The sequence below is a fragment of the Anomaloglossus baeobatrachus genome, chromosome 6, assembly GCF_048569485.1.
Source record: "Anomaloglossus baeobatrachus isolate aAnoBae1 chromosome 6, aAnoBae1.hap1, whole genome shotgun sequence".
Lineage (NCBI taxonomy): Eukaryota > Metazoa > Chordata > Amphibia > Anura > Aromobatidae > Anomaloglossus > Anomaloglossus baeobatrachus.
Window position 1 is genome coordinate 554460061 of NC_134358.1, and position 25500 is coordinate 554485560.

At 47.1% G+C, this 25500-nt stretch overlaps 1 protein-coding gene across 2 annotated transcripts in view; it reads left to right on the forward strand.

The window, feature by feature from the left end:
- The window catches only part of GLCCI1 (glucocorticoid induced 1), a 142337-nt gene that overhangs the window by 102535 nt on the left and 14302 nt on the right, over nt 1-25500 (forward strand). Inside the window, exons 7-8 of one of the 2 annotated variants that reach the window (XM_075315696.1) lie at nt 10317-10437; nt 21128-22525. The exons of the other annotated variant lie outside the window; for it this stretch is intronic. Coding sequence (XP_075171811.1) covers nt 10317-10437; nt 21128-21488 — 482 coding nt within the window. The 3' untranslated portion in view covers nt 21489-22525. Of the gene's footprint in view, nt 1-10316; nt 10438-21127; nt 22526-25500 lie in introns of those variants that run through there. 2 annotated transcript variants of the gene reach the window in all.

Here is a 25500-nt window from a genome sequence, read left to right on the forward strand (position 1 = left end):
GGGCCCTGCTAATGTGACATGGTGTGCGCAATTTATTTCAACTTTTCCAGAATTCAAATGGTGCTCCCTCCATTCCAAGCCCTCCCATTTAACCAAACAGAGGTTTTTGGCCACATGTGGGGTATCCCTGTGCTCATAAGACATTGGATAACAACCTGTGGGGTCCACGGTTTGTTGTTGTCTCTTGAAAAAGTGAGAAATTTGATGCTAAAGCAACAGTTTTGTGAAAAAAATGAAAATTTTCAATATGGCAACCTAAGCTTATCAAATTCTGTGAAGTACTCGTGGATTCAAACTGCTCACTATACACCTTGATAAAAGCCTTGAGGTGTCTTGTTTCCAGAATGGAGTCACTTTTGGGGGACCGCCACTGTTTAGGCACCTCAGGGGCTCTCCAAATGCAACCTGGCGTCCGCTATTGATTCCAGCCAATTTTGCAGTCAAATGGCACTCCTTCCCTTCCGAGCACCGCCGTGTGCCCAAACAGTTTATTTCCACCACATATAAGATATCACCAAACTCAGGAGAAATTGCACAATAAATGTTATGCTGAATTTTTTCCTTTTACTCTTGTAAAAAAAAAAGCTACCTGGTTGAAATAACAATTTTGTGGTAAAATTTTATTTTTTTTTTTCATGGCTCAACGTTATAAAATTCTGTGAAGCACCTGAGGGTTCAGGGTACTCACCAAACATCTAGATAAATTCCTTGAGGGGCCTAGTTTCCAAAATGGGGCCACTTGTGCGGGGTTTCTGCTGTTTAGGTACCTTAGGGGACCTCCAAATGCGACATGGTGCCCGCAATCTTTTTCAGCCAAATTTCCTTTCTAAAATTCAAATATTGCTCCTTTCGTTCCAAGCCCTCCCATTTGTCCAAACAAAGGTTTCAGACCACATGTGAGGTATCACCGCGCTCATAAAAAAGTGGTTAACAAACCTTGAGGTCAAATTTTTGGAATTACCTCTTGAAAAAGTGAGAAAATTGATGCTAAAGCAACATTTTTGAGAAAATTATTAAAATTTTCAATATGACAACGTAACGTTAACAAAATCTGTGAAGTACCTGTGGATCTAAAATGCTCTCTATACCCCTAGATAGAAGCCTTGAGGGGTCTAGTTTCCAAAATGGTGTCACTTGTGAGGGATTTCTTCTGTTTAGGTACCTTAGCGGACCTGTAAATGCAACATGGTGCCCGCAATCTATTTCAGCCAAATTTGCTTTCCAAAATTCAAATATTGCTCCTTCTGTTCCGAGCCCTCCCATTTGTCCAAACAGAGGTTTCTGACCACATGTGGGGTATCAGCGCGCTCATAAGAAAGTGGGTAACAAGTTTTGAGGTCCATTTTGTTGTGTTATTTCTTCTAAAAGTGAATAAATTTGGTTAGAGCAACATTTTTAGGTAAAATTTAATTTTTGCTTTTTTTCATTCCACATTGCTTTTGTTCATGTGAAGCACCTGAAGGGTTAATAAACTTCTTGAATGTGGTTTTGAGTACTTTGGGGGGTGCAGTTTTTAGAATGGTGTCACTTTTGGGTATTTTCTGTCATCTAGGCCTATTGAAGTCACTTCAAATGTGATGTGGTCCCTAAAAAACTGGTTTTGTAAATTTTGATGTAAAAATGAGAAATCGCTGATAAACTTTGAACCCCTCTAACTTCCTAACAAAAAAAAATTTGTTTCCAAAATTGTGCTGATGTAAAGTAGACATGTGGGAAATGTTATTTATTAACTATTTTGTGTCACAGAAATCTCTGGTTTAACGGTATAAAAATTCAAAAGTTGAAAATTGCTAAATTTTCAAAATTTTTGCCAATATTCAATTTTTTCATAAATAAACACAAAAAATATTGTCCTAAATTTGGTACTAACATGAAGTCCAATATGTGACGAAAAAACAATCTCAGAATCACCGGGATCCGTTGAAGCGTTCCAGAGTTATAACCTCATGAAGTGACACTGGTCAGAATTGCAAAATTTGGTCTGGTCATTAAGGTGAAAATTAGCTCCGTCACTAAAGGGTTAAACATGACCAAAATGCAGCAAAACTGTTTTTTGTTTTTTTTTTTGTTTTTTTTTTTGCCAAGAGAGCAAGTTTTTCTGCGGGAAAAAAAAGATGTGTGAACACGGCCTAATATACTGATTTCCAGCAGCTACCTTTTTTGTTATGCACTTCAGGTCTCCTGTTGTCCCTCTTTCTGAGGTTATCCCCATTTTGGTTTTTTTTTTGTATAACCCGAGGCCCCTAATTTTACCATGAAAAACTGGGAAATCCTATTGACTCAAGTATAAGCCTAGGATTATAAAACGCACCCGAAATTTAGAGAAGGAAAATTATAAATAAAAAAATGTTAATGTTGAAATGGGGGGGTCCGTCTTATGATTCTAGTGTGTATTAGCTCACAGTGGCGGCACAGTGGTAGAGCAGCTCAGGAGGCTGGGTCGGCGATGCTGCGGGCCCAGAGGACGGGGGTGTCCGCATCTCAGGAGGGTCAGCAATACATCGGTCTCAGGGGTGTCTTGGCTCAGGAAGGTCGGTGATACTGGGGACTCGGGGGTGTCACTGCTCAGGAGGGTCAGCGATACTGAGGGCTCGGGTGTCACGGCTCAGGAGGGTCAGCGATACTGGGGGCTCGGGTGTCGCGGCTCAGGAGGGTCAGCGATACTGGGGGCTCGGGTGTCACGGCTCAGGAGGGTCAGCGATACTGGGGGCACGGGTGTCACGGCTCAGGAGGGTCAGCGATACTGGGGACTCGGGGGTGTCACGGCTCAGGAGGGTCAGCGATACTGGGGACTCGGGGGTGTCACGGCTCAGGAGGGTCAGCAATACTGGGGGCTCGGGTGTCACGGCTCAGGAGGGTCAGCGATACTGGGGACTCGGGGGTGTCACGGCTCAGGAGGGTCAGCAATACTGAGTGCTCGGGTGTCACGGCTCAGGAGGGTCAGCGATACTGGGGGCTCGGGTGTCACGGCTCAGGAGGGTCAGCGATACTGAGGGCTCAGGGGTGTCGCAGCTCAGGAGCCTTAGCGATACTAGGGGCTCGGATGTTGTGGCTCAGGAGTGTCAGTGATATTGGAGGGTCAGTGATACAGCGGCTCGGATGTTGTGGCGGGTGCCATTGAGCCAGCTGGCGGTTGATGTAATAAACTCAAGGAAAATAATCAGTGCGTGCACAGATGGAGATCTCTGAGAGCCGAGATCAGTCTGCACGTGCGCCGTTTCTGTGGCCATTTTCTTGAAGTCTGTTACTTCAGCTGCCGGCGGCCTTCATGTAGTTCGCTGGGCAGCTCAATGGCGCCTGCCGTGACACCCCTGAGCCCCCAATATTGACGACCCAGTAAGCTTTATCTGGATTACAAGATGCAACCCCATTTCTCCACCAGTCTTGGGGGGGGAAAGAGAGTGCGTCTTATAATCCAGAAGTGGGACCCTCACGAGTATAAGCTGAGGAGGGTCTTTTTCAGTGTGAAAAAAGTGCTGTAAAAGTCGGCTTATACAAGAGTATTTATTCATTTTTTTTTCTTCGGCGCTCCATTGGAGACCCAGACGATTGGGTGTATAGCACTGCCTCCGGAGGCCACACAAAGCAATTACACTAAAAAGTGTAAGGCCCCTCCCCTTCTGGCTATACACCCCCAGTGGGATCACTGGCTCACCAGTTTTCTGCTTTGTGCGAAGGAGGTCAGACATCCACGCATAGCTCCACTGTTTAGTCAGCAGTAGCTACTGACTATGTCGGATGGAAGAAAAGAGGGCCCATATACGGCCCCCAGCATGCTCCCTTCTCACCCCACTTGTGGTTCGTAAGGTTGAGGTACCCATTGCGGGTACGGAGGCTGGAGCCCACATGCTGCTTTCCTTCCCCATCCCCCTGAGGGGCTCTGTGGAAGTGGGATCTTACCGGCCCCCAAGCCCTGAGGCCGGGCTCCATCCACAGACCCATAGAACCTGCTGGATACGGAGCTGTGTACCATTCAGGGACAAGGCCCTGCAACTTTCAGGTACTCTGTGTCCCCGTTCAGGCGGGCACGCACACACCAGACTTGCTGGGTGTGTTAGTGCGCCGGGGACAGTAACGCTGGGGTTTGAGTCACAGCAGCTTAGCTGTGTGACTTCATGTGCTGGGAACTACCGCGCCGGCCACTCTCGGAGCGGCGTCGCGGCTGGGACTTGTAGTGCGCCGGGGACTTAGCGCCGACCGCGCTTTTACGGCGGCGGCGCTGATAAATTTAGTCCCCGGCTTTTGCGGCCTAGCTCCGCTTCGTTCCCGCCCCCTCCCTGTCAATCAGGGAAGGGGAGAGACGCTGTACGTTTGCTCAGCGCCGAGGGCTGGAGCCTTATTTACATGCTCCAGCCCTCTCACTTGGCACAGTGGGACACAGGTTTCCCGCTTTTGGTCTGGCACGCCCAGGGCCCGCCCCCCCTCCACAGGACGCCGGCAGCCATTCCTGCATGCAGTTCTGGCTGGAGGACGGACACAGGCTCTGGGAGACCCAAGACTAGGGATTTCTGGACCACACACCCGCGTTTAGCGGGCGGTAAGCAGCACTTTAGTGCTGGCCCCTCTTGTGCCACAGTGTGTATTGGTGTACTTTTTCCTGTACCAGATATCTATAGATATATACTGCACTGTACGGTCGCTTCTTGGCTGTATACCCTATATTGCTCTGGGAAGACAACAACATGTCATCCACGAAACGCAAGGGTGCCAAGGCACGGGCTGTATACACTGCTTGTACAGCATGTGGGGCTAATCTACCAGCAGGCTCCAACGACTCTCATTGTGTGCAATGTTCAGTCCCAGTTACACTTCGTCAGCCGGAGTCTATGGTGGTAGTGGCCCAGGCAGAGTCGCCTGTGAACCCTGCCCCGGTGACGGGGACAGAATTTGCAGTCTTTGCTGATAAGATGTCTGTGACTATGACAAAAATCCTGGAGACCTTGCAGTCCAGGCCAGTTGCTCAGACCATGGACACTACTGTCCCTATGTTCCCCGGTCCCCCTCAGTTGGAACTAATCCGTACTTCACGGGGGTCCCAGGCATCACTGGCTGAGGGCTCTGACTCCGATGACAGTCCCAGGCCGCCTAAGCGAGCTCCCTGGGAGAGACCCTCCACGTCATCACGCGGGTCAGGGTCTCAGCGAGAAGGGTCTCTATATGATGAGACAGAGGTGGGTGATCAGGAGTCTAGCCCTGACACCGCACTCAATTTGGATACTCCAGATGGTGACGCCATGGTAAATGACCTTATAGCGGCCATCAATAGGCTGTTGGATATCTCTCCCCCAGCCCCTTCAGCAGAGGAGGCAGCTGCCCAGCAGGAGAAATTCCATTTCCTGTATCCCAAGCGTAAATTGAGCACCTTTCTGGACCACTCTGACTTCAGAGCATCAATCCAGAAACACCATGCTAATCCGGACAAGCGTTTTTCCAAACGTCTTAAGGATACACGTTATCCCTTTCCCCCTGACGTGGTCAAACGCTGGACCCAGTGTCCAAAAGTGGACCCTCCAATATCCAGGCTTGCAGCTAGATCCATAGTTGCAGTGGAGGATGGGGCTTCTCTTAAAGATGCCAATGACAGACAGATGGACCTTTGGTTGAAATCTGTCTATGAAGCTATTGGCGCGTCGTTTGCTCCAGCATTCGCGGCCGTGTGGGCGCTCCAAGCTATTTCAGCTGGTCTGGCACAGGTGGACTCTTTCTTAAGTCCAGCAGTGCCGCAAGTGGCGTCCTTAACTACGCAAATGACTGCGTTTGCGACCTACGCTATTAATGCGGTACTGGACTCTACGAGCCGTACCGCAATGGCTTCCGCCAACTCTGTTGTTTTGCGCAGAGCCTTGTGGTTAAAAGAATGGAAAGCAGATTCTGCTTCTAAAAAATGTTTAACCAGCTTGCCATTATCTGGAGACAGACTGTTTGGTGAGCAATTGGCGGAAATCATTAAACAGTCCAAAGGTAAGGACTCTTCCTTACCCCAGCCCAGATCAAGCAAACCTCAACAGAGGAAGTGGCAGTCAAAGTTTCGGTCCTTTCGAGGCTCGGGCAAGCCCCAGTTCGCCTCGTCCAAAGGGACTCAGAAAGAGCAAAGGAGCTCTGATTCCTGGCGGGCTCACTCACGCCCCAAGAAAGCAGCCGGAGGTACCGCTTCCAAGGCGGCTGCCTCATGACTTTCGGCCGCCTCCCTCCGCATCCTCGGTCGGTGGCAGGCTCTCCCGCTTTTGCGACATTTGGCTGCCACAGGTCAAAGACCGGTGGGTAACAGACATTTTGTCTCACGGGTACAGGATAGAGTTCAGTTCTCGTCCTCCGCCTCGGTTCTTCAGAACTTCCCCACATCCCGACCGAGCAGATGCCCTTCTGCAGGCGGTGAATTCTCTAAGAGCAGAAGGAGTGGTGGTCCCTGTTCCTCTTCAGGAACAAGGACAAGGTTTTTACTCCAATCTCTTTGTGGTGCCAAAAAAGGACGGCTCATTCCGTCCTGTTCTGGACCTAAAACTGCTCAACAAGCATGTGAACGCCAGGCGGTTCCGGATGGAATCCCTCCGCTCAGTCATTGCCTCAATGTCTCAAGGAGATTTCCTAGCATCAATAGACATCAAAGATGCTTATCTCCACGTGCCGATTGCTACAGAGCACCAACGTTTTCTACGCTTCGTGATAGGAGACGACCATCTTCAGTTCGTAGCTCTGCCATTTGGTCTGGCGACAGCCCCACGGGTGTTCACCAAGGTCATGGCGGCAGTGGTAGCAGTCTTGCACTCTCAGGGACACTCTGTGATCCCTTACTTGGACGATCTACTTGTCAAGGCACCCTCTCAGGAGGCATGCCAACTCAGCCTGAATGTTGCACTGGAGACTCTCCAGACGTTCGGGTGGATCATCAACTTCTCAAAGTCGAATCTGTCACCGACCCAATCGCTAACGTATCTTGGCATGGAGTTTCATACTCTCTCAGCGATAGTGAAGCTTCCGCTGGACAAGCAGAGGTCACTACAGACTGGGGTGCAGGCTCTCCTTCCAGGTCAGTCGCACTCCTTAAGACGCCTCATGCACTTCCTCGGGAAGATGGTGGCGGCAATGGAGGCGGTTCCGTTTGCGCAGTTTCATCTGCGCCCGCTTCAATGGGACATTCTCCGCCAATGGGACGGGAAGTCAACATCCCTGGACAGGAAAGTCTCCCTTTCCCAGACGGCCAAAGACTCTCTGCAGTGGTGGCTTCTTCCCACCTCATTGTCACAGGGAAGATCCTTCCTACCACCGTCCTGGGCGGTGGTCACGACAGACGCGAGTCTCTCAGGGTGGGGAGCAGTTTTTCTCCACCACAGGGCTCAGGGTACGTGGACTCAGCAGGAGTCCACCCTTCCGATCAATGTTCTGGAGATCAGAGCAGTGTATCTTGCCCTACTAGCCTTCCAGCAGTGGCTGGAAGGAAAGCAGATCCGAATTCAGTCGGACAACTCCACAGCGGTGGCATACATCAACCACCAAGGGGGGACTCGCAGTCGGCAAGCCTTCCAGGAAGTCCGGCGGATCCTGATGTGGGTGGAAGCCACGGCCTCCACCATATCCGCAGTTCACATCCCCGGCGTAGAAAACTGGGAAGCAGACTTCCTCAGTCGCCAGGGCATGGACGCAGGGGAATGGTCCCTTCACCCGGAAGTGTTTCAGGAAATCTGTCGCCGCTGGGGAAGGCCGGACGTCGATCTAATGGCGTCCCGGCACAACAACAAGGTCCCGACCTTCATGGCACGGTCTCGCGATCACAGAGCTCTGGCGGCAGACGCCTTAGTGCAAGATTGGTCGCAGTTCCGGCTCCCTTATGTGTTTCCACCTCTGGCACTCTTGCCCAGGGTGCTACGCAAGATCAGATCCGACTGCAGCCGCGTCATACTCGTCGCCCCAGACTGGCCAAGGAGGGCGTGGTATCCGGATCTGTGGCGTCTCACGGTCGGCCAACCGTGGGCACTACCAGACCGACCAGACTTACTGTCCCAAGGGCCGTTTTTCCATCGGAATTCCGCGGCCCTGAACCTGACTGTGTGGCCATTGAGTCCTGGATCCTAGCGTCTTCAGGATTATCCCAAGGGGTCGTTGCCACCATGAGACAGGCTAGGAAGCCCACGTCCGCTAAGATCTACCACAGAACGTGGAGGATATTCTTATCCTGGTGCTCTGCTCAGGGAGTGTCTCCCTGGCCATTTGCATTGCCTACCTTTCTTTCTTTCCTACAATCTGGGTTAGAAAAAGGTTTGTCGCTCGGCTCCCTTAAGGGGCAAGTCTCGGCGCTATCCGTCTTTTTTCAGAAGCGTCTAGCACGACTCTCTAAGGTACGCACGTTCCTGCAGGGGGTTTGTCATATCGTACCCCCGTACAAGCGACCATTAGATCCATTGGACCTGAACAGGGTGCTAGTGGCCCTCCAGAAGCCGCCCTTCGAGCCTCTGAAGGAGGTTTCACTTTCTAGACTGTCACAGAAAGTGGCTTTTCTGGTAGCGATCACATCTCTTCGGAGAGTGTCTGAGCTAGCAGCGCTGTCATCCAAGGCTCCCTTCCTGGTCTTCCACCAGGACAAGGTAGTGCTGCGCCCCATTCAGGAGTTTCTCCCGAAGGTGGTATCCTCTTTTCATCTTAATCAGGATATCTCTTTGCCTTCTTTTTGTCCTCATGCAGTTCATCGGTATGAGAAGGATTTACATTTGTTAGATCTGGTGCGAGCACTCAGAATCTACATTTCCCGCACGGCGCCCCTGCGCCGTTCGGATGCACTCTTTGTCCTTGTCGCTGGTAAGCGCAAGGGGTCGCAGGCTTCTAAGGCCACCCTGGCTCGATGGATCAAAGAACCAATTCTTGAGGCCTACCGTTCTGCTGGGCTTCCGGTTCCATCAGGGCTGAAGGCCCATTCTACCAGAGCCGTGGGTGCGTCCTGGGCATTGCGTCACCAGGCTACGGCTCAACAGGTGTGCCAGGCAGCTACCTGGTCGAGTCTGCACACTTTCACCAAACATTATCAGGTGCATACCTATGCGTCGGCGGACGCCAGCCTAGGTAGAAGAGTCCTGCAGGCGGCAGTTGCCTCCCCGTAGGGGAGGACTGTCTTTGCAGCTCTAACATGAGGTATTTCTTTACCCACCCAGGGACAGCTTTTGGACGTCCCAATCGTCTGGGTCTCCCAATGGAGCGCCGAAGAAGAAGGGAATTTTGTTACTTACCGTAAATTCCTTTTCTTCTAGCTCCTATTGGGAGACCCAGCACCCGCCCTGTTGTCCTTCGGGATTTTTGTTTGTTTTTCGGGTACACATGTTGTTCATGTTGAATGGTTTTCAGTTCTCCGAGGTTATTTCGGAGTGAATTTGTTTAAACCAGTTATTGGCTTTCCTCCTTCTTGCTTTTGCACTAAAACTGGTGAGCCAGTGATCCCACTGGGGGTGTATAGCCAGAAGGGGAGGGGACTTTTTAGTGTAATTGCTTTGTGTGGCCTCCGGAGGCAGTGCTATACACCCAATCGTCTGGGTCTCCCAATAGGAGCTAGAAGAAAAGGAATTTACGGGAAGTAACAAAATTCCCTTCTTTACATTTATTGTATGTTGCCATAGTTCTCTTCCATGTGATGATCTCTTTTCTTGGTGTTTAATAGTCCTGGAGTTGTGTGGGATTGATTTGGGTTGTTACAAACCAGACCCCAATGTACGTGCATCCAGGTGAGGCCGATTTTGGCATAAGGCAGCCACGTTTACTAATTCTGAACAAACCCATTAATTTTCATTTAATGCTCAAAAAAAAAAAAAAAGAAAAAAAGACCGGTGTAATGCAAACAACAAGAGGCTTCTGCTTCCGGGCCATAAACCTCCCCTGTGTCTACTGAGCCAGTGAGCCAGGGTCCTGCAAGTTTCATTGTGCTTGACCACTCCAAACACTTTTTTGGCAAAAATTTCCACCCAACTAATAAAATGTCTGTCGTCTGCACGTGCTGTACTAATCATCGCTCTATATATAGTGACTCGTCTGCTTTTTGCTTTACATATATATATATATATATATATATATATATATATATATATATATATATATATATATATATATATATATATATATATATATATATATATATATATATATATATATATATATATATATATATATATATATATATATATATATAATATTTCTCCCTCTGCTTTGCCATCCTGGGGGAAAATGTAACCCCTCCGTATTTTGGAATTTAAACGAAAAAAGTCTAACTTCACAAATGAATTTTTTCTGTCTTCTTGGTACCCTCCAATCACTGGTTATGTCCCTCTTTAAATTTTCAGACAGTGGGAGTAGCTCACCGCTGCCCAAGTACGCCTCCTCTCCCAAACCCAACAACAGCTACATGTTCAAACGGGAGCCCCCCGAGGGATGCGAGCGGGTCAAGGTCTTTGAGGAAGTGTCGTAAGTAATTGCCATTTTGTTAGCGGGTGATGGTCCAGTAGGAGGGACCTGAAGTTCAGAACCTGTATAGCAATTTTTGTTTTTCCCCTTTATCAACAAAAAAGGGGCCCAAGGGACAGCTGCTTGCTGCTGTTCATGTCTGGGGGGGTCAAGTTGCTGTTGTGGTTTTTTTTTTTTGTTTTTTATAGCTGGAAGTTGCGTTTTTTTCTTCCTTCTTCAGCTTTTTAGACTCAGACCTGCCGCCTCCGGGAGTCCCGCGATCACCATGCATGAGCCAATTCTTGTGCTGGTGCACAAGATCTTTTATACTGGGCTCTGTTCACACTGTTTACAAATATCTGTATGGCATACGCTTCAGGAAAGCTCCTGACCTATATACACCAAACACAACCATATACAGGGAATTGCGAAAGTATTCACCCTCTTGGCGCTTTAAATATTTTTGTTTACATAGGTTGAAAAAAAAGCCCTAGGTTCTTCTAGTTGAACCTTCTTCCACCAATTATATATTTTGTCACTAAACCATTTGTATCCAACAATGTTGTGCACTGAGGAATCATCCGACCCTTTTCAATCTGTGTTTTTACAGATTTTTATAATCCGATTTTGTTTGTGATGCATCAGCACTAAATAGTCAAAGTTGTGGAAATGAAGTGGGAAAAATTTATAGACCAAAATTTAATGTATGGGATAAAAGAAAAATGTGCCATGCATATGTATTCACCCCTTTTTGCTATGAAGCCCTCTAAAAATTTCTGTTGCAAGCAATTACCTTTGTTAGATGCTTAGATTGCACACAGGTGTACTTCATTTCACCAAATGTCTGGGGTCTGTCACTATATACACACCTTCTCTGAAAGGCCACAGAGGCTGCAACACCACGGAGACCGAGGGGAGCCTCTCCCGACGCCACCGAGGGGAGCCTCTCCCGACGCCACCGAGGGGAGCCTCTCCCGACGCCACCGAGGGGAGCCTCTCCCGACGCCACCGAGGGGAGCCTCTCCCGACGCCACCGAGGGGAGCCTCTCCCGACGCCACCGAGGGGAGCCTCTCCCGACGCCACCGAGGGGAGCCTCTCCCGACGCCACCGAGGGGAGCCTCTCCCGACGCCACCGAGGGGAGCCTCTCCCGACGCCACCGAGGGGAGCCTCTCCCGACGCCACCGAGGGGAGCCTCTCCCGACGCCACCGAGGGGAGCCTCTCCCGACGCCACCGAGGGGAGCCTCTCCCGACGCCACCGAGGGGAGCCTCTCCCGACGCCACCGAGGGGAGCCTCTCCCGACGCCACCGAGGGGAGCCTCTCCCGACGCCACCGAGGGGAGCCTCTCCCGACGCCACCGAGGGGAGCCTCTCCCGACGCCACCGAGGGGAGCCTCTCCCGACGCCACCGAGGGGAGCCTCTCCCGACGCCACCGAGGGGAGCCTCTCCCGACGCCACCGAGGGGAGCCTCTCCCGACGCCACCGAGGGGAGCCTCTCCCGACGCCACCGAGGGGAGCCTCTCCCGACGCCACCACGTGGACCAAGGAGTGAGAAGTACAAGTCAGGGTTGAGTTCTAAAAGAACATGGCACCACTACAAACCTGCTCACAGAGGAGGGGGCAACCCACTAAAACGCTTAGCCCGTGCAACAAGGAGATTAATAAGAGAGAGAGCACAGAGACCTAAGGTCACCCTCAAGGAGCTGTAGAGACTGGAGGATCTGTCCATACAACAATAAGCTGTACACTCCATAGAGCCGACCTTTATGGAAGAGTGGCCAGAAAAAGCCCTTACAGCCAAAAATTGGAAGGTTGTTTTTGATTTTTGCCAAAAGGCACTTGGGAGACTCCCCAAATGTATGGAGGAAGGGGCTTTTGTCAGATGAGACCAAGGTAAATGCTATATCTGGTGCCAAACCAACACAACTCATCACCTCAAGATCAGCATCCCCACAGTGAGACATGGTGGGGGCAGCATCTGCGATGGGGATATTTTTGGTAGCAGGGACAGGGAAAATGATCCAAGTTGAGGGGAAGATGAATGGTGCGAAATACAGGGATATTCTTGACCAAAACCTGATTGTCTCAGTGATTTGAGACTTGACGGAGATTCATCTTCCAGCAAGACAATGACCCAAAGCCCCTGCTCAGGCAACACTGGAGGGGTGTAAGGGGAAATGTATAAATGTATTAGAGCGGCCGAGTCACAGCCCAGACCTTAATGCAATGGAGGATCTGTGCTCAGAGGTGAAGATTCACCGGAGGAAACATGTAACGTGAAGGAGCTGGAGCAGCTTTGCCTTGAGGAATGGGCAATAATTCCCAACGGCAAGATGTGGAAAGCTCATAGAGATTTGTCCAGAGTGACTTGCAGCTGTAATTGCTGCAAAGAAGGGAATTTTGTATACTTACCGTAAATTCCTTTTCTTCTAGCTCCAATTGGGAGACCCAGACAATTGGGTGTATAGCTACTGCCTCCGGAGGCCACACAAAGTATTACACTCAAAAGTGTAAGGCCCCTCCCCTTCTGGCTATACACCCCCAGTGGGATCACTGGCTCACCAGTTTAGTGCAAAAGCAAGAAGGAGGAAAGCCAATAACTGGTTTAAAGACCAATTCAATCCGAAGAAACATCGGAGAACTGCAACCATTCACATGAACAACATGTGTACCGAAAAAAACCCTAAGAAAACAGGGCGGGCGCTGGGTCTCCCAATTGGAGCTAGAAGAAAAGGAATTTACGGTAAGTATACAAAATTCCCTTCTTCTTTGTCGCTCCATTGGGAGACCCAGACAATTGGGATGTCCAAAAGCAATCCCTGGGTGGGTAAAATAATACCTCGTAATAGAGCCGTAAAACGGCCCCTTTCTACAGGTGGGCAACCGCCGCCTGAAGGACTTGTCTACCTAGGCTGGCGTCTGCCGAAGCGTAGGTATGCACCTGATAATGCTTGGTAAAAGTGTGCAGACTCGACCAGGTAGGTGCCTGGCACACCTGCTGAGCCGTAGCCTGGTGCCGTAATGCCCAGGACTCACCCACGGCTCTGGTAGAATGGGCATTCAGCCCTGAGGGAACAGGGAGCCTAGCAGAACGGTAGGTTTCAAGAATTGGTTCCTTGAGCCACCGAGTCAGGGTGGATCTGGAAGCTTGCGACCCCTTACGCTGACCAGCGACAAGGACAAAGAGTGCATCCGGGCGGCACAGGAGCGCCGTGCGGGAATGTAGATCCTGAGTGCTCTCACCAGATCCAACAGATGCAAATCCTTTTCAAATTGATGGGCTGGATGAGGACACAAAGAAGGTAAGGTGATATCTTGATTGAGATGAAAGTGGGATACCACCTTAGGGAGAAAGTCCGGAATCGGACGCCGAACCCCCTTGTCCTGGTGAAGACCAGGAATGGAGATTTGCATGACAGCGCTGCTAGCTCGGACACTCTCTGAAGAGACGTGACCGGTACTAGAAAGGCCACTTTCTGTGAAATACGGAAAGGGAAACAACTTTCAAAAGCTCGAAAGGCGGCTTCAAGAGAGTCATTGGAACCTTGTTCAGACTCCAGAGCTCTAATGGCCGCTTGTACGGAGTGATGAGAAGACAAACTCCCTGCAGGAACGTGCATACCTGCGGAAGTCGGCTAGGCGTTTCTGAAAAAATACAGATAGCGCTGAGACTTGTCCTTTAAGGGAGCTGAGCGACCAACTATTTTCCAACCAAGATGGTAGGAAGGAAGGAAAAATAGGCGATGCAAATGGCCAGGGAGAAACTCCTTGAGCAGAGCACCAAGATAAGAATATCTTCCATGATCTGTTGTAGATCTTGGCGGACGTTGGCTTCTTGGCCTGCGTCATGGTGACAACCACTCCTGAGATAATCATGAAGACGCTAGGATCCAGGACTCAATGGCTACACCGTCATGTTCAGGGCCGCAGAGTTCAGATGGAAAAAAGGGCCCTTGAAACAGCAAGTCTGGTCGGTCTGGTAGTGGCCACGGTTGGCCTACCGTGAGGTACCACAGATCCGGGAACCCCGACCTCCTCGGCCAATCTGCGACCAATGTTGAACTGAGGCGTCTGACGCCAGAGCTCGATGATCGTGAGACTGTGCTATGAAGCCGGAACAAAGTTGTTGTGCCGTGACGCCATTATGTCGACGTCCGGCATCCCGCAGCGGCGACAGATCTCCTGAAACCCGTCCGGGTGAAGAAACCAGTCCCCTGCGTCCATACCCTGGCGACTGAGGAAGTCTGCTTCCTAGTTTACCATGCCTGGGATGTGAACTGCGGATATGGTGGATGCCGTGTCTCCTACCCACGTTAGAATCCGCCGGACTTCCTGGAAGGCTTGCCGGCTGCGTGTTCTTCCGTGGTGGTTGATGTATGCCACCGCTGTGGAGATATCCGACTGAATTCGGATGTGCTTGCTTTTCAGCCACTGCTGGAAGGCTTGTAGGACAAGATACACTGCTCTGATTTCCAGAACATTGAGCTGAAGGGTGGACTCTTGCTGAATCCACGTACCTTGAGCCCTGTGGCGGAGAAAAAACTGCTCCCCACTCTGATAGACTCGTTCCTGTCGTAACTACCGCCCAGGATGGGGGTAGGAAGGACCTTTTTTCTGACCATGAGGTGGGAAGAAGCCACCACCGTAGAGATTCTTTGGCCGCCTGGGAAGGGGAGACGTCTCTGTCGATGGGCGTCGACTTCCCGTCTCATCGGCGGGGAATGTCCCATTGTACTGGACGCAGATGAAACTGCGCGAAAGGGACTGCCGCCATTGCTACCATCTTACGTGAGAAGTGCATGAGGCGTTTCAATGTGTGCGACTGATCCTAAGGAGAGATTGCAGCCTTGTCTGTAGTGAACGCTGTTTGTCTAGCGGAAGCTTCACTATCGCTGAGAGAGTATGAAACTCCATGCCTAGATATGTTAGTGATTGGCCCGGGGTCTGATCTGACTTTGAAAAGTTGATGATCCACCCGAAACTCTGGAGAGTCTCCAGCGCAACGTTCGGCTGTGTTGGCATGTTCCTTAAGAGGGTGCCTTGACAAGTAGATCTCCCAAACACGGGATCACAGAGTGACCTTGAGATTGCAGGACTGGTACTACTGCTGGCATGACCTTAGCGAAGACCCGTGGGGCTATCGCCAGCCAGAAGGCAGGGTTACGAACTGAAGGTGTTCGCGTCTTATAACAAAGCGTAGAAACGCTGGAGCTCCGGATCAATCGGCACGTGGGGATAAGCATCCTTGACGTCTATCGATGTCAGGAAATTTCCTTGAAACATTGAAGCGATGACGGAGCGGGGGATTACATCCGGAACCGCCTGGTGTTCACGAGCTGGTTGAGCCGTGTTAGATCCAGAACGGGACGGAAATACTCGTCCTTTCTTGGCATCGCAAATAATTCGGAGTAAAAACCGTGACCTTGTTCCTGAAGAGGAACGGGGGTCACCACTCGTTGTGCCTTTAGAGTGCCCACCGCCTGCAGAAGAGCGTCGGCTCGGTCGGAAGGTGGAGAAGTTCTGAAGAATTGAGTTGGAGGACGAGAACTGAACTCTATCCTGTACCCGTGAGACAGAATGTCTCTCACCCAACGGTCTTTGACCTGAGACAGCTAAATATCGCCAAGGCGGGAGAGCCTGTTACCGACCGAGGATGCGGAGAGAGGAGGCCGCAAGTCATGAGGAAGCCTCTTGGAAGTAGGTTTTCAGGCTGTCTTTTTTGGGCGTGACTGAGCCCGCCAAGAAACTGAGCTCCTCTGATCCTTTTGAGTCCTCTTTGGACGAGGAGAAATGGGACCTGCCCGAGCCTTGAAAAAACCGAAAACCCCGACTGTCCCTTGGTATGTGGGGTTTGTTTTGTCTGGGCTGAGGTAAGGAAGAATCCTTACTCTTGAACTGTTTAATGATTACATCTCACGCACACTAAACAGTTGGTCAGCAGAACAAGGCGAACTGGTTAAGCCCTTTTTTGGAAGCAGAATCTGCCTTCCATTCAGTTAACACCCAGGCCGTGCGTAAAACCACGGAGTGAGCGGACGCCACTGCCGTACGGGTCGTAGAGTCCAGGACAGCATTAATCGCCTAAGACGCAAATGCAGACATTTGAGCGGTTAAGGATGACACTTGCGGAACAGATGTACGTGTGACCGTGTCCATCTGTGTAAGACAAGCTGAAGTAGCTTGGGGTGCCTCTACGGCTGCGAATGCTGGAGCTAACAGCGCGCCGATAGCCTCATAGATGGATTTCGACCAGAGATCCCTCTGTCAGTCAGTGGCATCTTTAAGTGCAGCCCCATCTTCCACTGCAACTATGGATCTAGCTGCAAGCTGGAGATTGGAGGATGCCCCTTGGGACACTGGGTCCAGCCATTGCCCACGTCAGGGGGTAGGGATAACGTGTATCCTCAGCCGTTTGGGGGAAGCGCTTAACTGGATAAGCGTGGTGTTCCTGGACTGCCTGTGTAAAGTCAGGGTGGTCAAGGAAAGTATTTAATTTACGCTTGGGATACGTGAATGGAATTTCTCCTGCTATGAAGCTGACTCTTCCACTGGAGGAGCTGGGGGAGAAATAACTAACATTCTATTGATGGACGCTATGAGATTATTGACTATGGCGTCACCATCAGGTGTATCCAGATTGAGAGCGGTCTCAGGATTAGACCTTGAGCAGCTATCTCCGCCACATCACACAGAGAGTCCGCTTGCTGGGACCCTGACTAGTGTGATGAAGTCGATGGCCGCTCATAGTGAGCCTCTCAGACTATCTGGGACTGTCGTCCGTGTCAGAGCCGTCACTCTGGGAAGCACATGACCCCTCGGAGCTCAAAGTTGTTCCCACTGAGGGGGACCATGGATAATGTGAACAGTGGCCATGGATTTGAGAGACTTGTCTGGACTGCAAGGCTTCTAGTATCATAGCCATAGTCTCAGAAAATCTGTCAGTAAATACTGCAGGCTCCGTCCCCATGTCCTGGACGGTTAGCAGAGACTCCGTAGTATACAATGGGGGTCTATGTACACTGCCGGCCATATAGCCGTACATGCTGTACCGGCTGCATAGAAAACATGTGCTTCTGCACCTCTGTTTTACACAGACAATATGCTGTTATGTCCTCCGCACAATCAAGGAGGGTATATACAAAAATGCAGCTAAACAGTGCAATGCATAGTGAATAAACATATATGTATATGTGCACTTCGGCACTAGTGGAGTCAGCCCCACAGGTGCTGCTTAACGCCTGGTCACAGCGGTTGTGTGACTATCCGAATCCCTGCCAGGGATTCCTAAACTTGTCTCTTCTGTCGCTACAGAAAACACTGACAAGAATGGCTGCCGGCGTCCTGTGCAGAGGAAGAAGCCGTGGGCGTGCCTGAGAAAGTGCGGGAATCCGGCTTCACAGTGTACACAGTGAGAGGGGTGGAGTATGCAAAGCATACTCCAGCTCTCAGCGCTGCCGGATTCACCGTGCATCCAGTGAGAGGGGTGGAGTATGCAAAGCATACTCCAGCTCTCAGCGCTGCCGTGCTGTGCAGCGTTACGCCCCTACCCTGACTGGCAGGTCTGTGGGCGGAAACGAAGTGAGACTAGGCCGCGCAAGCCGGGGACTCGAGTGATAAGCGCGGCCGGCATATAAGCCTTGGTCGACGCGGAAGTCCCCGGCTCACCACAAGTCCCAGCCGCGCCCGAAATAAAAACTGCAACGGCGGTTAGCGCGGTAGTCCCCTAATACACTAACACACCCAGCAAGCTGTAGCGTGCGATGGCACTAGTGCGGGCAGCGCCGCCGTCCCTGGCGCACTAACACACCCAGCAATGCTGCCGTGTGTCCGTGCGCGGTCCCCACAGGGACACAGAGTACCTTAACGTAGCAGGGCCATGTCCCTGAGGATACTCCGCTCCATGTCCAGCAGATTCCCAGGAGCTGTGGATGGAGCACGGTCTCAGTGCCTGGAGACCGGTAAGATCCCACTTCACCCAGAGCCCTAAGGGGATGGGGAAGGAAAACAGCATGTGGGCTCCAGCCTCTGTACCCGCAATGGGTACCTCAACCTTAACAAACACCCGACAAGAGTGGGGTGAGAAGGGAGCATGCTGGGGGCCCTTTAGTATGGGCCCTCTTTTCTTCCATCCGATATAGTCAGCAGCTACTGCTGACTAAACAGTGGAGCTATGCGTGGATGTCTGACCTCCTTCGCACAAAGCACAAAACTGGTGAGCCAGTGATCCCACTGGGGGTGTATAGCCAGAAGGGGAGGGGCCTTACACTTTTGAGTGTAATACTTTGTGTGGCCTCCGGAGGCAGTAGCTATACACCCAATTGTCTGGGTCTCCCAATGGAGCGACAAAGAAAGGAGGCTATACACAGTACTGACTTTAGGGGTGTGAATAGTTATGCACACTGAAGATTTCAGTTATTTTCTCCTATTTTCTTCACAATGAAATGAAAACCAAAATGTTCAAACTCTCAAAGTGAATTTCCAGGTTGAGGTAGCAAAACATGAAAAATGCAAAGGGGTGAATACATTCGCATGTCACGGTAGTGTCATTTCACTGATTTTTCCCATCTTAGCAGGTTATCGCCGTCCCATAACGTGTGGTGATTCTCAGGGGTCCGACAATCGAGAACAGGGAGCTAAAATCTTTTGTTAGAATGGATCGGTGTCTGCACAAGCGCTCTGCTCACTGTCTGTGGGACGAATATATCCAAGCGCTGATGCGTGTACCAGCGGTCTGACACCCCCAGGGATCAACTAATCCTGATCCGAAGCCATAAGTTGCTTAAATATGGATGAAGGGGAAAGGGGGGGGGATAAACCCTCCCCCCTCCAAACCGTAATATTTTTTTGAATCCTATTAAAAAAAAAAAATCAATCAGCGGGTTTTTAATATATAATCTGAAGACCACATGCTGTAGGGGTTAAAACACAGAATTAATAATGACTCCTATCAAGGTCTGTGCTGTTTACCTGCAATGATTGTTTTAGCACCAGGAAATTATCATTGCTGGGCTACATTGCGTTGTGCCTGTCAGTCAGACGCCGCCTCCTGCGATTAGCAAATCTGTGTGTATAGACATTGTACACAGAGAGCCTGGTGTGGGCAAGGGCAGTTTATCATCTCTGGTACATTGCTAAATCTAAAAACCCTCTGAACGGCTGCACACAACAATCTGACACCCTCTGATTCAGGATCTCTTCCTCTGAGATTTAGATGACATATATTTTTCAACATGACTAATTAAAAAAAAAAATTCTGCTTATATTGCATTTTTGCTAGTTTTACAGAAATGTTCAACTACAGGGATAATACATAGCATTGCCTGACATTGGATGTAACGAAATGTTTGTAATAGGGACGTGTGTATAATAAAAAAAATAATAATAAAATTAATGATCTTTATTAATACTATTATTATTTATTTTATTAATAAATACTATTCTAATATAATCATTAATTTTATTGTAATTAAATATTTAATTACTACTGAATATTATTTTTATATATTAGTATTAATATTTTATTATTTTTATTATTATTATAATAAAATTAATGATTAATTATATAATAGTATTTATTATTAATATAAGAAACAATAGTATTAAATATCATTATTATATTTATATTTTTATTTTATTATATAAATATAATTAATACTATTGTTATATTAATAAATACTATTATATAATTTATTGTAATTAAATATTAATACAAATATTAATATTTAATATATAAAAATAATATTCAGTAGTAATTAATATTTGATTACAATAAAATGAATGATTATATAATATAATCATTAATTTTATTGTAATTAAATATTTCATTACTACTGAATATTATTTTTATATATTAGTATTAATATTAATTTTATTATTTTTTATTATAATAAAATTAATGATTAATTATAGAATAGTATTTATTCATATAAGAAACAATAGTATTAAATATCATTATTATATTTATATATTATTTTTATTTTATTATATAAATATAATTAATACTATTGTTATATTAATAAATAATATATAATTTATTGTAATTAAATATTAATACAAATATTAATATTTAATACGAATATATAAAATAATATTCAGTAGTAAGTAATATTTGATTACAATAAAATTAATGATTATATTATATAATATAACAATAGTATTAATAAATATCATTAATTTTATTATATAAATAATAATAAAGTTAATGATATTTATTATATTAATACGAATATTATAATCATTAATTTTATTGTAATTAAATATTACTACTGAATATTATTTGTATATATTAGTATGAATAAATATTAATAATAATAATAATAATAATGTTTTATTTATAATTTGTATATATATTTTATTTTGAGTGGTTTCTTCTATTTCTGCACCAAATAATGGCCACAATCACAAATCTGGAAGATGTTTCCCATTAGACTAGTCTTCACATCTCATTGACATGAACGTTCTTTTTTTTGTTAATGAGCTAAGCGAAAAAAATATATCTGATTTTAATTGTGCCTGTCCTCCCTAGTGTCAAATAATTTTTTTATTTTTTTTTTCTTTCTATGAAATTGTTTTCTGAATTTTCCAGATAAGGCAGCTAAATGTGTGACGTTCCCCTGATGACACTTGCCGCAGCCTTATTAATCAGATTTTTATAGTAAAGTTTGTTTTCAGCAGTTGTGTGACACGTTGTGGGTGTTGTTTCCTCCGCAGGTCTCGTCAGCCGGTCCCTGCAGCTCTCCTTTCATGCCCTGACAAAAACAAAGTTAACTTCATTCCCACAGGAACCGCGTTCTGTCCTGTAAAACTATTGGGCTCTTTGCTCATCGCGTCAGACCTAACCCTGAAGACCCTCCCGAGCCCCGCTCAGAGCTCGCCCGTGAGCGCCGTGACTGTGGATCTCCTCTCATCTCAGGTCTCTTCTTCTTCCCTGACTGACCATGCCACCAGCAAAGTAGACAACACTGAAACCAACGGCCACGCGTCCCCGCAAGAGCAGCAAAACGGGGTGGAGCGGCCGTCTGACGACCAGTTGTCACCTCCCCCTTCTCCTCACAACCATGTGACAATCTAAGCCCCTCCCCCGCAGAGCCGGCCTCTGTGACTTGAAGCCAGATTTACACCTTCTGCATGTGGTTTGGTTAACGCTGTCTGATCAATATTAAGAATTCAGAGTTAAAGAAGAAAAAAAAAAAAAGTACTGCTTCGCTTCATTTATATCTGCCAATGTTTATCCTGGATCGGGACTTTTTTTTTTTAATTTCTTTTTCTCTGTTAATTGGCACAAATTTCGCCGTCTCTACGAATGAGTTCACTGTGGACTATACATATACAAAAAAAAAATCAGCTTTCAATGTTCAAAACCTGAAAATAAGCTTCTTTGTATATCTCAGAAAAAAAATCCTGTGTAATTTTTAATTTATTTTTGTTGGTCTGGTGAGGAATTCTTTACTAGAGGATGATTTTTAATTTTTTTTTTTTTTTCCAATTCCTCAATTTTTTTTTATTTTTTTTCCTGGCAGATGTACATCGATTTTGAAGGGGAAGGAGGGTGTCATACTCTGTTTTGTAGAAATTGACGACTCTCTCCACCTCCCCAATTCATCGTGAAGGGGTGGCAGGAATGTTGCACAACGCCCGTCCTAAGGCTTTTTTTTTTTATTTTCAGGTACTTCAGCTGAAGTCGAAATCTCAGGTAACTCGGAATGTAAACCACATTGGAGATCCCAATTCTTACAACTTATAAAACGAAATTTTTATTTATATTTTTTTGTGACACTCCCACTTTGATTAAGACACACGTGGGACCAGGAGGAACCAGAAAGCCTTGTAGGCTGCACCAGCGGTCAGCGGTCTACTGAACCCTCCCTAAAAACCTCTACTAACTCTTCAACACCCCCCCCACCTTCTTTCTCGCCCCACCCCACCTTCTTTCTTTCCCACCCCAACATCTTCTTTCTCCCGCCCCACCCCAACATCTTCTCCCCCCCCTTCCACCCCAACCCAACATCTTCTCCCCCCCCTTCCACCCCAACATCTTCTTTCCCCCCTTCCACCCCAACATCTTCTTTCCCCCCCTTCCACCCCAACATCTTATTTCCTCCCTTCCACCCCAACATCTTCTTCCCCCCCCTTCCACCCCAACATCTTCTTTCCCCCCCCTTCCACCCCAACATCTTCCCCCCCCCCCCCTTCCACCCCAACATCTTCTTTCCCCCCTTCCACCCCAACATCTTCTTTCCCCCCTTCCACCCCAACATCTTCTTTCCCCCCCTTCCACCCCAACATCTTCTTTCCCCCCTTCCACCCCAACATCTTATTTCCCCCCCTTCCACCCCAACATCTTCTTTCCCCCCCTTCCACCCCAACATCTTCTTTCCCCCCCTTCCACCCCAACATCTTCTTTCCCCCCCTTCCACCCCAACATCTTCTTTCCCCCCCTTCCACCCCAACATCTTCTTTCCCCCCCTTCCACCCCAACATCTTATTTCCCCCCCTTCCACCCCAACATCTTCTTTCCCCCCCTTCCACCCCAACATCTTCTTTCCCCCCCTTCCACCCCAACATCTTCTTTCCCCCCCTTCCACCCCAACATCTTCTTTCCCCCCCTTCCACCCCAACATCTTCTTCCCCCCCCTTCCACCCCAACATCTTCTTCCCCCCCTTCCACCCCAACATCTTCTTTCCCCCCTTCCACCCCAACATCTTCTTTCCCCCCCCTTCCACCCCAACATCTTCTTTCCCCCCCCCTTCCACCCCAACATCTTCTTCCCCCCCCCCTTCCACCCCAACATCTTCTTTCCCCCCCTTCCACCCCAACATCTTCTTTCTCCCTTTCCACCCCCCCCAACTTCTTTCCCCCCAAAACAGGGGAAATTCTTAGAGGAGAATCTGGACGGTGTTCGCTGGAAGGAGGTTGAAGGCAATCAATAGAGGGTGGATCCCGGCACAAAAACGTCCATTTCAGAAGTCTAATATAAAACTCCACATTTATTGGAAAAATAAAAACAGCATAAAATAAATTCCTCCGATCAACGCGTTTCAGACGCGATCGTCCTTGGTCATGATCATCATGGGATACAACTGATAGCATTTAGATACACAGGCAAGGGAAATGACAACTTTTTGAATAAATTATGCAAATGAGCAAGAAAAAATTGTATGCTCGTTTGCATAATTTATTCAAAAAAGTCGTCATTTCCCTTGCCTGTGTATCTAAATGCTATCAGTTGTATCCCATGATGATCATGACCAAGGACGATCGCGTCTGAAACGCGTTGATCGGAGGAATTTATTTTATGCTGTTTGTATTGTTCCAATAAATGTGAAGTTTTATATTAGACTTCTGAAGTGGACGTTTTTGTGGCGGGATCCACCCTCTATTGAGTGTCTCATCCTACACGATTTTACTAGGGGAACTTCAGACTGGTCCCTGTAATCAATGTCCTTGTCTTCTGGTTATTTTTGTCCGAAGCAGACCTGTCCTTTTTGAGGGTTAGTAGTATGACCAAAAAAGGCAGCAATTTATTTTATTCCCCCCCCCTCAAGCTGCGTCACCCCACCGCTCCTTTTTTTTTTTTAATCTATTCATTCCAATGTTCGTTATATTTTATTGTCCAGGAATATTTGAGGAAAAATATGCGGTACATCCTGCATCACACCGGGTCCTAATAAAGTAATTCCCGTTGCCTTAAAGAGGTTATTTGGAAATAAAATATTGCGTCTCTGCTATAGATGTAAAGTAGTACCAAAGGGGTCCTAAAGGGTCAGTATCCCTTAGATCACCCTGCTGGGAACTGTTCAGGTCCTTGGTAACAGAGGAAGGGGCACGGCTGTGTCCATGTGCCCTACATAAGGGTTTTTTTTTTTTTTATTTAATTTTAAAGCCCTGTTGATCAGTGGGGTGCAGTTGCTAAGCGCCCCCCCCCCCTCCCCGGCTTCTTCCCCATCGATCCCGGGTTTAGAAAAAAAAAAAAAAAAACACAAAAAACCCCACTGATTTGAGATTGGATATACTTTAATTTGGGTGTTTGCAAAAGATGAACTGATCCCTTCCACCCCCCCCCCCCCAATTTTTTTTTATTCCCTTCGTACTACAGATGAGTGATGGAAGGGATCGGTTAATCTGTTGCAAACACAAATTAAAATATCCAATATCCATGGAAGGGATCAATTAATCTGTTAAAAAAAAACAAAAAACTAATCTGAAAATGGATATTTGAATTTGTGGGTTTGCAACAGATTAACTGATCCCGTAAAGAGAAAAAAAAAAATTTTTTTATTTTTTTTTATTTTTAAGGGAGGAGGTGATCACGGAAGGGGATCAGTTAGTCTGTTGCAAACACACAAATTATCCATTCTCAAATCAGCTTTTTTTTTTTTTTTTTTTTTCTTTAACGGATTAAATGATCCCTTCCATCACCCGTACCTGTTAATTTTTTTAAAATTTCTTTTTTTTTTTTTGGGGGGGTGATGGAAGTTAAAGAAAAAAGCTGATCTGAAAAATGGATATTTTAATTTTGTGGATTATCAACAGATTAACTGATCCCTTCCATCACCCATCTATAGTAAAAAAAAAAAAAAAAAAATTTTTTTTGGGGGGGTAGATGGAAAGGATCAGATAATTTGTTGCAAATACACAAATTAAAAAATATGTTCTCAAATGTTTTTTTTCAGGTTAGCTTGATCTCAATCACCCATTTGCGGTTAAATATAATTTTTTTTATTTTTTGGAGAGGGTTAATCTGTTGCAGGTTTGCGAATGGATATTTTAATTTGTGGGTTTGCAACAGATTAACTGATCCCTTCCATCATCTCTTTTTTTTTTTTTTTTTTCTTGGGGAGGGATTGTGATATAAATCATTCATCTGTTGCAAACCCCCAAATTAAAATGTCTGTTCCCAAATTATATATATATATATATATATATATATATATATATATATATATATATATATATATATATATATATATATATATATATATATATATATATATATATATATACATTTTTTTTCCCCCTCATTTAGTAAGAGCCATACTTGTGCATTCTCGGAGTGCCCGCATTGCTGTTAATCACCCACTTT